The sequence below is a fragment of the Megascapheus bottae genome, chromosome 16, assembly GCF_031878675.1.
Source record: "Megascapheus bottae isolate mThoBot1 chromosome 16, mThoBot2.hap1, whole genome shotgun sequence".
Taxonomy (NCBI): Eukaryota; Metazoa; Chordata; class Mammalia; order Rodentia; family Geomyidae; genus Megascapheus; species Megascapheus bottae.
In genome coordinates this window covers 46,541,445-46,554,449 of record NC_143524.1, presented here as the reverse complement: position 1 = coordinate 46,554,449, position 13,005 = coordinate 46,541,445, and the positions used below count along the sequence as shown (strand labels likewise).

The following is a 13,005-nucleotide window of genomic DNA, read 5'->3' as shown; positions in this document are numbered from 1 at the left end:
AGTATTTTTATCCAAACTTAAAATTATCCATAAAAGTTATGATCATCTATATTTTGTGATAATGACTGTGTTATATCTTTTTAATTTCTGATTAGTCATTTTTTCCCTAAGTCTAGGTAAAAAATTATGTTTTCTAAAAATCAAGGCATGGGCTGTGAGTGTGGCCTAGAGATAGAGTGCTTAACTAGCTAGCATGCATGAAGCCCTGGGTTCCATTCCTCAGTACCACATTTACAGAAAAAGCCAGAAGTGGCACTGTGTCTCAAGTGGCAGAGTACTAACCTTGAGCAAAAAATGTACAATACTAACTATCTCTCCCCTTAGATCTAAACACTTTCTATATTTAGATTCCCTGATGTTAGGTACATATGTATTTATATTTCTTATATCTTCCTGCCGAATTGACCCATTTACCATTATATGATCAGCTTTGCCTTTTTACAATTTTTGCACTAACGTCTATTTTTATCTGGCATTAGTGTAACTATTCCTGCTCTCTTTTGGTTTCAACGTCTATAGAATATCCTTTTGCTTTCATTCTGTAAGTGTCCTTACAGATGAACTAAGTCTGCTAGAAGTAACATAATTGGGTTTCCCTCTTTAATTTATTCAACCAATTTTTTCTTTTTCCTTTCTTTTTCTTCCTTTCTTTTTCATTTCTTTTTTCTCCTTCCTTCCTTCTTTCCTTCCTTCCTCTTTTCTTCCTCTCTTTCTTTTCTTGTGCTAATACTGGGGCTTGAACTAGGCCTCCCCCGATTCTTTAGCTTTTCTGGCTTATGGCTAGCACTTTACAGATGAGCTACAGCTCCACTTCTGGCTTTCTGATAGTTTATTGGAGATAAGAATCTCACCAAGTTTCCTGACCTGACTGATTTCAAACTGTAAACCTCAGATCTTAGCCTTCTGAGTAGCTAGGAATCACAGGTGTGAATCATCATCACATAGCATTAGGTTTTTAATGGACGAATTTAATTCAGTTTTGTTCAAGATCATGGTTTTTCTGATAGCTTAGGATTTACAATTGAGTTGTGTTATGTCTTCTAGTTGCTCTGTATGTTCTTTCCAACACTATTTTCCTTTATGCAAATGACTTTTCTCTAGTATGTTGTGATCCTTTACTTCTCACTATGTCAATAGGTTTTTGGTTACCAAGAACATCTTTATGTTTTGCAAATTTAAAACTCAAATTGGATTACATAAAAAGAAATTTTAAAAAACATTTTTTTGTCAGGGCCTCGGCCCTTTTGTGTGTGTCTGTTCTAGGGCTTGAACTCGGAGCCTGGGCACTGTCCCTGAGCTTTTGTGCTCAAGGATAGTGCTCTATCACCTGAGCCAGTTTCATTTTATGGCTGTTTTGGTGGCTAACTGGAGATAACAGTATAAAGGACTTACCTATCTGGGCTGGCTCTGAACCATGATCCTCAGATCTCAGCCTTGTAAGTAACTAGATGAGACACAGGTGCCCAATGTCTGTATATTTTCACATACTACTTCGTTTTATATCCTCAGATGTTTTCTAAGTTGCTTAGTGATGCCTTTTTTCTATATGCTTGAAAAACTTCTTGTAAGGAAAACTTGGTGATAAACTCGTAGCTTTACCTCCCATTTATGAAGGACAGCCTGAGTACGGTACTCTTGGTTGGTATTGGGGTTTTATTTCTTTCTATACCTTGATTAGTATTATTTCATTCTCTCTGGCCTGTAAGGTTTCTGCTGAAAAGTCTTCTGACAAGTATCTTGAGAGTTCTTTTCATGTCATTCAATTTGTTTTTGTTGCTTTCAGGATTTCTTCTCTATCTTTAATATATGACAATCTGATGATGTATCTTAAGGTTTCCTTATCTGGATTGACTCTTACTGGTGAGCTTTGACCTTCATTACCTAGATATTTGCATTTCCCTTCAAGTCTGGAAAGTTTTCTGCCATATTTTCTTTAAATAGATCTTCCACCCATTTTTCCATACAGCCATTTCAGCACTAGGGGGTGCCAGAAGCCCAAGTTTGCCATTAGTCTTCAGCTCTGAATTGCTGCAGAGACCAAGAGGGACTTCTTTTCCACTATTCTGTAGACATCACATCTCACATGTCTTAGCTTTTAACTTTTTTAATTCATGTCATTTTTCTTTGACAGTCCTGGGGCTTGAACTCATGGCCTGAGCACTGTCATAGGGCTTTCTCAAGGCTAGAGTTCTACTACTTGAGCCACAGTACCACTCTCAGCCTTTTCTATGTATGTGCTACTGAGGCAGGCTAGTGCTCTACTACTTTAGTTTCAGCACTACTTCTGGCTTTTTTCTATGTATGTGGTACGGAGGAGTCAAACCTGGGTCTTTGTGCATGGTAGGCAAGCACTCTACCACTAGGCCAAACTCCCGGCCCCACCATATCCATTTTTAAGGGCACATATATATGGAGGATAAACATAAAGCATGTGAGAAAATTTTAAGATCAGATTTAAGACAGAAATTAGCTCTTTACAAGGTTGAGTGGGGAGGCTAAAGGAGATAAAATGAAGGATTACAAAGGAAATATGAATTTTATCTGCAGTGTAGTAAACTTCCTTAAAATAGGGTAAGTTAAAATCTAAAACAAATACTACAAAATGTTCAGAACTGACAAAGTAGGGCTGGGAATGTAGTTCAGTACTTGCTTGATGTACAGGAGGCTGTGGGACCAATCCCCCAAAACACTCATAAAATAATACAGAACAAAACAAATAATTTGACAAAGCTATGTGGTAAGATATGTGAGTATATTCATTACATAACCTCTATTCCATATGTTTAAAGTATTTTGCAATTTCTAAAATGTTTTACTAGAAGCCTATTTCAATTAATTGGCAATATTTGTAGATTTAGCTGTGAACTTCAAGAATGTGTTCAAGTTGTATAACAAATAGAATACTGGGGCTGGGAGTTTGGCCTAGTGGTAGAGTGCTTGCCTACCATGCACGAAGACCTGGGTTTGATTCCTCAGTACCATAAACATAGAAAAATGCCTACTGATAACCATTTTTAGAAATGATAAGAAAAACAATCCATATGAATACTGTATATAATTTTTTTTGTCAGTCATAGGGCTTGAACTCTGGGCCTGGGCATTATCCCTGAGCTCTTCAGCTCAAGCCTGCTGCCCTACCCCGTAAGCCACAGCGCCACTTTCAGTTTTCTAGTAGTTAATTGGTCTTTAGTGCCCAGGCTGGCTCGATCTTCAGATCTCAGCCTCCTGAGTAGCGTGAGCCACCATGCCCGGCTTGTACATAATTTTTCAGATGAAGGGTTATACATACCTGTGAGTGTTAAATAAGCAGCAATGTACCGTTTTTCCAGTCCATCTCTCATACTCTGAACTGCACCAAAAAGTGGAGGTATGATCATAATCAGGTTACTCACTGTATTCCCTATATAAGAAAAACATGAGATGTTTATATTTATTTATCAATAACACAAAAATAAGATAAATTAATTTGGCCTTTAATAATAAAATATGTGATTTTTTAGAAATATGGTAGAATGATACCTTCAAAGTTACAAGAAAAAAATTTCTATACTTCACAAAAATTTTTTACAAAAATGTAAGCAAATCAAAATAAATCCTATCAAATAAATTTCCTTATTGACATTTGTTATTTTTGCAAAATAATAATACTCATTTTTGCAAATAATAATTAGTCATGTAATAAGTGTCAATATGGGTAATAAGCAATACAAGTAAAACATGATAAATGAAACTGAGAATTCTCTACAAATCATATGATCATTTTAGAAAAAGTGCTCAAACATCTCTTCATGATAAAAGCCCTGTAGAAACTAGGAATAGAAGAAACACATGTCAACATAATCAAGGTTGTATATGATAAATATGCTTTATAATAAAAGCTTTCCACCACAAACCTATAGTAACTCATACTACTTGGGAGAAGACTGAAACTATTTCTTCTCAAGTCAGGAACAAAAGTACATTTTCCTGTCTTTTTTAGCTTTTTTTTTTTTTTGGTTGGTCATGGGACTTGGAACTCTGGGCCAGGAGTCTGTCCTTGAGCTCTTCAGCTCAAGACTATCACCCTATCCCTTGAGCCACAATGCCACTTCTGGTTTTCTGATGGTCAACTGGAGATAAGAGTCTCTTGGACTTTAGTCCCTGGGCTGGCTTTGAACTGTGATCTTCAAATCTCAGCCTCCTGAGTAGCTAGGATTATAGGCACATGCCACCACACCCTGCTTCTTTTTAGCTTTTAACAGTATCCTTTGCTATGTAGAAACATTTTAGCTTATTGGGGTCTCATTTATCAATTGTTTGATTTGCTGGGCTTCTAAATCTTTGTTCAGAAAGTTCCTGCCTGTGCTGAGGAGTCCTAATGAAGAGTCCCCCTTCCTATAATAGTTCCATGGTTTCAGGTCTTATATTGAGGTCAGTGATCCATTTTGAACTGATACTGGTATAAGATGATAGACTGGGATCCAGGTTCAGTTTTTTACATGTGGATATCCAGTTTTTTCAACACCATCTGTTGAAGATGCTGTCTTTCTTCTGGCCTATGTTTTTGCTCCTTTATGAGTATTAGATGGCTGTATGTTTGTGCATTCATTTCTGTTCTATTCTATTCCATTGATCTGCAGGCCTGTTTTTGTGCCACTATCAGGCTGTTTCATTACTATAGCTCTGTAGTATAGTCTAATGTTTGGAATTGTTCTTCCTCTGGCACTACTTTTCCTGCCAGGATGCTTTTGATCTGAAGCCTTTTGTGGTTCCATATGAATTTTTGGATTGTTTTCTCTATCTCAGTGAAGAATGAAGTTGGGGTTCTGATGGGTATTGTTTGATGGGTATATGTTGATTGCTTTGGGCAGGATAGCCATTTTCACAATATTAATATTCTGCTAATCAAGGAGCACAGAAGGTCGTTCTATTTCCTTATGTCTTTTTCAATTTCCCTCTTCTAAATTTTATAGGCTTTTTTTTGGAGGGGGGGTTGGTACAGTTTCTTCACATCCTTGGTTAGAATAATTTCTAGGTATTTTATTTGGAGAGAAGAGCATGACAAATAGAATTGCCTTCCTGATTTCAGTCTTCATCTTCTCATTATTGGCATAAAGGAAAGTTACTGTTTGTTTTTTGGGGGGCTGGGGCTTGAATTCTGGGCCTGGGCACTGTCTCTGAGCTCTTCAGCTCAACGCTAACCCTTGAGCCACAGCCTCACTTCCCCTTTTCTAGTGGTTAATTGGAGATAAGAGTCTCAGGTTCTTTAGTGCCAGGGCTGACTTTGAACTGAGATCCTCAGATCTCAGCTTTCTGAGTAGCTAGGATTACAGGTGTGACCCACCGCACTCGGCAAGGCTACTGTTTTTCGAGGTTTGATTTTACACTCCACTACTTTGCATACATCAGACAAAAGCTTAATATCCAGAATATACAGAGAGGTTAAAAAAACTAGAATCAATAATAAATTAATAATAATTAATGCTTTGCCCAATTAATAAATGGGCAAATGAGCTAGAGACTTCTCAGAAGTAAAAATGGCCTAGAGACATATGAAGAAATGCTCATTAAGAATACAAGCAATAATAGATGCTGGAAAGGATGTGGGTTCACAGGACTTTAGCACATTGCTGGTGGGAATGCAAACTTGTTCAACCACTCTGAAAAGCAGTATGGAAGTTACTCAAAAAATTCAACAAAGAACTACTCCATGAACCAGTAAAACTACTACTGAATATAGCTCATACCTGTAAATCCAAGCCAAAGATAGGATCAGTAAAAGGACTGTGATTCAAGAATATATTGAACAAAAAAACTAAGCAAACTTATTTCAACAAATAAGTCAGACTGACTGTTTCACCCTAGAATTTCAGTAACAGTGAAATATGGTTTCTTACTTAGAGGGGAAAATAACATTTGGTCTGTCTCTTCCTTCCCTCCCTCCCTTCTCTTTCTATCCCCGCATTCTTATTTTTTCTTTCTGACAGGACTTTACTATCTTGTAAGAAAATAAGTTGTACTCTAGACTGGCATACAACTTCCAATATAGCCTAGATTGGCCTCAAACTCATTATTGTCCTGTCATAGCTCTCTGACTGCTGAAATTAGAGGTGTGTACCACCTTACTCATCTTCTTTATTATTGGTATATTTTCTTTTGTGAACACTCAGGTTATTTAATTATTCTAAATATTATTTTTTATGTTTAGATTAGACATAATACCTATTGTGGTGACAAAATACTGTGCAAGTGGGAAGAGGTACTAAGCTATCACAGGAGACAGAAGTTCAAGGGACAAGAGAGAAAAATGCTCACTGGAGTCATGTCCTTTACATTCTTCTCACTGCCACATGTCAGGCTCTTATCTTTGACTTACATGATCAAGAGTAAAACATGTAAAAATCAGAAGCATAATACACGTAAATGTACATTATATATGAGAAAAACTGATAAGAAAAGGTTTCACTTTATTTGTTTATTTATTTATTTATTTATTTTGCCAGTCCTGGGCTTGAGCTCAGGGCCTAAGCACTGTCCTTGGATTTTTCTCAAGGCTAGAGCTCTACTACTTGAGCCTCAGCACCATTTCTGGCTTTTTTCTATGTATGTGATACTGAGGAATCGAACATGGGTCTTCATGCATGCTAGGCAAGCACTCTACCACTAGGCCAAACTCCCGGCTCAAGAAAAAGTTTCACTTTTGATAGAAAAATATAAATTCAATATATTTACACATTGGATTGTAAATGCAAGTTCATATACAATAAAGTTTACCTTCTAGAATTTTGTGTTTTGTTTTGTCAATTATAGGACTTGAACTCAGAGCCTGGGTACTGTCCCAGGCTTTATTATTCAAAGCTAGTGGTCTACCACTTTGAGCCACCTTCCGTTTTCTCGTGGTTAATTGGAGGTAAGATGCTAATAGACTTTTCTTCCTAGGCTTCCTATGAACCCCGATCCTCAGACCTGAGACTCCTGAGTAGTTAGGATTACATGCATGAGCCACTGGCACTCAGTCTTGTTTTTGTTTTGTTTTGCTTTTTGGTGCCTGTCCTGGAGCTTAAACTCAAGAACTCAAGCACCTGTGTCTTTTTGAGGCTTTTTTGTTTTTATTTTTGCTCAAGATTGGTGCTCTACCACTTAAATAATAGCCTCTACCTCTGGCTTTTTGCTGGTTAATTGGTGATAAGAGTCTCACCAACTTTTTCTGCCTGGGCTGGCTTTGAACTGCAATCCTCAAATCTGTCTCTTGAGTATCTAAGATTAGGATTACAGATGTATGCCACCAGCACTTGGCCTGCTTTAAAAAGAAAAAAAAAAAAAAAAAAACGGGCTGGGAGTTTGGCCAAGTGGTAGAATGCTTGCCTAGCATGCACAAAGACACAGTTTCAATTCCTCGGTATCACATACTTAGAAAAAACCCGGAAGTGGTGCTGAGGCTCAAGTGGTAGAGCTCTAGCCTTGAGAAAGTCCAAGGACAGTGCTCAGGCCCTGAGCTCAAACCCACAACTGGCAAAAAAAAAGTATGGGAGGGATTGGAAAAGTATGGGAGAGGGGAGGGAAATGGGGACAAAACCATGAGAGGGAATATCAATGTGTGAGAAGTAATGCACCTACTACTTAACGAATGCTATACATTATCCCAACAATTAAAAAAAAAAGTAAGAAGTTGGGTGCAGAGGTTCACCCCTGTAATCCTAGCTACTCAGGAGCCTGAGATCAGAGGATCGTGGTTCAAAACCAGCCCGGATACCAAAGTCCGTGAGACTCTTATCTCCGATTACCACTAGAAAACCGGAAGTGGCGTTGTGGCTTAATGGTTAGGGCAGGTAGCCTTGAGCTGAAGAACTCGGAGAGCACCCAGAACCAGAGTTCAAATCCCCCAACCGACTAAATAAATAAATAAAAACAGAATATGCAAAGGAAATAAAACAAAACAGAAAGAACAAAAGAATGAAGGGAAGGGAAGGGAATGGAGAAAGAAAAACAATAAATGTTATAAGGAAAATTTATAGGAATATAACACAAAACTACAGTATAGCATAATTAAAGTTGATACAAAATATCATAATTAACTCGTACTTTTGTATAATTAGTGAAATTTTCACAGAAGACATAGCAGATCAGTGTGCCTTAAAAGAAAACTAGAACTCGGGAACTTACAAGGAACAAACAGTACTCAGGGCAGAAATAACATAAATGTGTGTAAAATCAAGAAGGAACACGATGTGTCTAGGGGAACTGTGAGAAGTGACTTACATTATGTCTAGGAACAAGTTGTATCAGAGGTAAAGCTACTAAGATAAGCTGAAAGGAAGATGAACATGGAAGGCACACCTGTGATCTTCCAACCAAACTGTAAGAAGTTTGTACTTTGTTCTAGAGGACGCAATGAACAAAACAAAGATACAGTGTAAAGATGCGAAGATAATTCACTTTAAGAAAAGCTTGAATGACTGGAGATTGCCAGAGGACAAACTAGGATGCTTCGGTGAAAACTCTAAATATGATGTAGTGATAAGAACTTGAACCAAGTTGACTAGGAGATGGTAAGGGAAAAAGAGAAGGCATAAATTTGATTAGGATTTTTATGGTAGAATACAATCCCACATGGTATTCCAACTGGTTATGCAAAATTACAACCAAAAGTATGTCATTATACTTTTTTTTTTTTGCCAGTCCTGGGGCTTGAACTCTGGGCCTGGACACTGTCCTTGGGCTTTCTCAAGGTTAGCACTCTTCCACTTGAGCCACAGCACCACTTCTGGCTTATTTCGTTTATGTACTGGGGAATAGAATCCTAGGCTTTATGCATGCTAGGCAAGCACTCTACAACTAGGCCACGCTCCTGGCCCCATGTCATTATACTTTTAAATAATCATTCCTCTGCTGAATTTACCTACTTTCTTCCCACAGAAAAAATAACTTTAAACATGCAAGACCATGCACCCACACAGATTCTTATAATTAAATTGTTTGCATGGTGGCTGGTACATAAAATGTACTAACAAATTTAAGAAGTTATACTGATACAGTTATTTTGGCAATATTTGAAGCATGAACTTAGGGTATCTTATGTTTTGTTAACCTTGCTTGATCAGTTGGTAGTCTACCACTTGAATCATACCTCTAGTTCTGCTTTTTGCTTATTGTAGGTAAGAGTGTTGTGAAGTTTTTCTTTTTTATTGTTTTTAAGTTGGCTGCAAACTTCAACCCTCTAAATCTGAGCCTCCTAGGTAGCTAAGATTATAGAAGTGAGCCACTGGCACCAAGCTACTAATATATATATATATATATATATATATATATATATATATATAAAATATATATTTTTTTAATCAGTCCTGGGCCTTGAACTCAGGGCCTAGGCACCGTCCTTGAAGCCACTAGTATTTTTTACATTACTTAAAAAGACTATAAAAAAAAAACTAATGTTCCCTAGAGATATGCATATTCCTTAGTTAATGTAAGTCAGCATTTCTTCCTTGAAATCTTGGCATGAATTCTCAGAATTTAAAGTCTTCCCTGAGGTCAAGCGTATAAGGGCTTTTTATCAAATTTAATTGTTGAAAGCATTTTTAAATAGAAAAGAATATAACTGGTAGTAAAAGGAAGTTTACCAAAGAGAAATTTGAATGAATCTGCTCACTGGGTAGGGCTAATACTCAGTCACAAGTAACTAATTACATGTTCTTTCTAATACAATATACTCTAAAGGGACTGCTGATGTAGTTCAATGGTAGAATGTTTGAGGGGATGGGAAGGGGAGGGGAGTAAAGGGAAAAAGAGAAAGAGCTACACATACGCACGCACGCACACTACAGAACCTATTTTCTCTTTCCCCACCCTACTAATCTATTGATCAATAGCTTCGTTCAGATTCTTGGGGTTGTCTTCATGTATAGTTGCAGCGTTTCTCAAAATTACTCATCCTCTGTCTTTTTCCTTTTCCCGTTCCTCTTCTCCCTTAGACTCATGTTCTATGTTTATCCATATTATATAGTTTATATTACATGCACATATATAATTTATATATATGCTCTATATATTACATACATATAATTTATTGTGCGTATATAATTTATATCACATACAGGTGTGTATATTAAACATATACCTATATACGTGTAATTATACATGTGTATGCATGTTTATGTCCATGTATTTTATATCTATGTATGTCTTTTAGGTCTAGCTTCCACATGAAAAAACATATGATACCCACTTTGTGTTTTTGGCCTCGTTTGCTTGTCTCACTAATTATGATTCCTGCAATTCTCTTTATAGCTATGTTAATAGCTCATAGTATATATGTAACATATCTTCTTATGAATTCATCTGTTGTTGGGTGCCTCAGCTGATTACATCATTTGGCTACTGTGAAGAGTGCTACAATAAAAGCACAGCTTCCCCAAAAGCCAGGATTACAGGCTTGAATCATATGCCCAGCTAAAACTAAGGTTTTATGTGAATAAAGAATTGGTTTGGGAGTGTTGTTCAATGAGGCAGTAGAACACTTGCTAAGAAAGTGCAAGGCCCTGAGTTCAATGCACAGTACCACAATAAAATGTGGTAGGGAGAAAAAACCCTACATGATCAGAGAAACATAAAATATCCCATAGGAATCTTGACCTTGAGCTACCCTGCGGCCCAGATTTAATTAGTAGAGCCTGGGTGGTTCAATTCTGATATGAAGAGACCAATGCTCAAATCAAGAGCCCTGGATAGTTTTGTTCTTTGCCATCTTTCACACCTTCAGTGCTTGCTTTGGAGATGCTTCCACATCCACTGTCCTTGTCCTCTCTTTCTCTTGTTGTCCCATACCCTTTGCCTTTAAATAAAGCCACAAAGTGAATCTGCTCTATACAGAAGGATGAGTCCTTCTAAACTTATTACATCTTTACCACAATATATTCTATACTGTCATAATGTCAAAATCAGCACATGGCCAACTCATATTCTTGTCAATAAAATATTATATGTAATTCCATAAAATAAAAACATCAGCAGTCTTTATTTTATCATAACTATTTATTCAAATCTTAAAGCATTAATTTCCATTAAGACTTTATTCTCAGAAAAAGACTTTATTCTTTTCCTAATTGGTGGTTCTCTCTCTTAAATTTATTATTAGCCTCCTATTAATTTTAAATATTCTTCAAACTTCCTCAGCAAGTAAGTCTCTAATTTCTTTTGGTCAACCTCCAGCTAAATATGAATAATGGCAAACAGTTAAGTTCAGACATGTTTAAACATGAGATCTGAGTTGTCGAATTCCTTTTGAAAATGTGTAATTGGTTATTTACATTTAGCAGTATTTCATTCAGTGATACAAGCAAACAAATATTAGTTCTAAAATAAAATATTAAGTAAAAATAAGCCTAGCAATTTTTCTTTTTCTTTTTTCTTTTTATTGGTGATCATGGAGTTTGAACTCAGGGCCTGGGTGCTGTTCCTGAGCTTGCTTTCTCAGGCTAGCAGTCTACCACTCTGAGCCACAGCTCCACTTCCAGTCTTGTGATAGCTAACAGGAGTTAAGAATTTCATGAACTTTCCTGCCTGGCCTGGCTTTGAAATGTAATCCTCAGATCTCAGCCTCCTGAGCAGCGAGGATTACAGGCGTATATGAGCCACCAGCACTCAACATAAATTTCTTTACCTTAGATTCCTAAACAGTGTTTAATTTCCTAAGTAGTATGGAAAGATTAAGAGTAATGTTCATGCCTCCTCAGATTCAACATCCCCAAATCTTTCAAATTGTGCTAGTTCTACCAGAATTCTTTAGGCCAAGTTTCAACGGAATAAGATACTTGTTACCAGGTTATTCACTCCCCAAGTGTGAGCTCTAAAGGTCTAAAAAACTGTTTCAAAGAAAACTAGAGAAAATGGATAGGTCATCCAAGACAAGTGTGCCCTGGTACAAAACAGAGATTTCTCTGTGATCCAACTAAAATGGCACTATTGTTAACCCACTCATATAACTGGATCATGCCCCTGGTCTCTTCCATTAAGCTGCAAACCGAACACTAGATTTATTACTTAAAAACTCCACAATCATTTTAAATAAGAGAATAAATTTTCTAAAGATAGAAGAAAATAAACAGAAATATATTAACTTGTTTTCAGTTTATATTCTTGGGATCATACTACTGCCACCTTCATTTATGTAATGACTTTTGATATAAAATATCACTTGTAATCTAGATGTCACATTCCTTGTTTACAAATCAAGAAACTTGAGGTGGGAAATGTTGCTGTGGCTCAAGGGGTAGGGCAGTAGCCTTGAGCTGAAGTGCTCAGGGACAGTGCCCAAGCCCAAAGTTAAAGCCCCATGACTCACAAAAAAAAAAAAAAAAAAAGAAAAGAAAAGAAAAAGAAAAAACAAAGAAAGAAAAAAAGAAAAAACCTTGAGGTTCAGTGAACCTTGCTCAGTACTGTTCAACTCTTAAAAGGAATGATTGATTTAACCTTACCAGAAAAGAGAGAGAAGGAAGGTAAGGAGGAAGAGATGAAGCAGAAAGATAAGGAAAAACAGAGAAAAGGAAAAGGACATATAAATCTGCATGTTTTTCTGATTTTATAACAAGTGTTTGTTTTTTGCCTTATTGCTCTTGGTAGGAATTCCAGTACTATATTGAAGAGTAGTATAGAAAGTAGAAATCCTTATCTCATTTAAGTTTTCACCATTAAGTACAACGCTGGCTTGTAGGTTTGTCATATCTAGTCTTTATTGTATTGAGGAATATTCCATGAATTCCTAGCTTTTCCAGAGTCTTCATCATGATAAGGTGTTGAATTCTGCCAAATGCTTTTTCTGTACCTTCTGTTTATAAGTTCATCTGTTTTGGGGAAGATAAGAGGGGAGCACAGAAATGATGGGAAAAGGGCAAACAAATGCAGCAGTGATACTCAGTAGATATTATGTTGAAAATGAACTATACAGGCTTGGAGCATAGTCTAGTGGTAAAGTGCTGGCCTAGCACACATAAAGCCCTGTGTTCCATACCACATACACAGAAAATGCAC

At 36.8% G+C, this 13,005-nt stretch overlaps 1 protein-coding gene across 1 annotated transcript in view; it reads right to left on the bottom strand.

Moving 5' to 3' along the window:
- The window catches only part of Acer3 (alkaline ceramidase 3), an 86,471-nt gene that overhangs the window by 55,773 nt on the left and 17,693 nt on the right, over nucleotides 1-13,005 (bottom strand). The window contains exon 2 of the mRNA XM_090348465.1: nucleotides 3,290-3,400. Coding sequence (XP_090204591.1) covers nucleotides 3,290-3,400 — 111 coding nt within the window. The remainder of the gene's footprint in view (nucleotides 1-3,289; nucleotides 3,401-13,005) is intronic.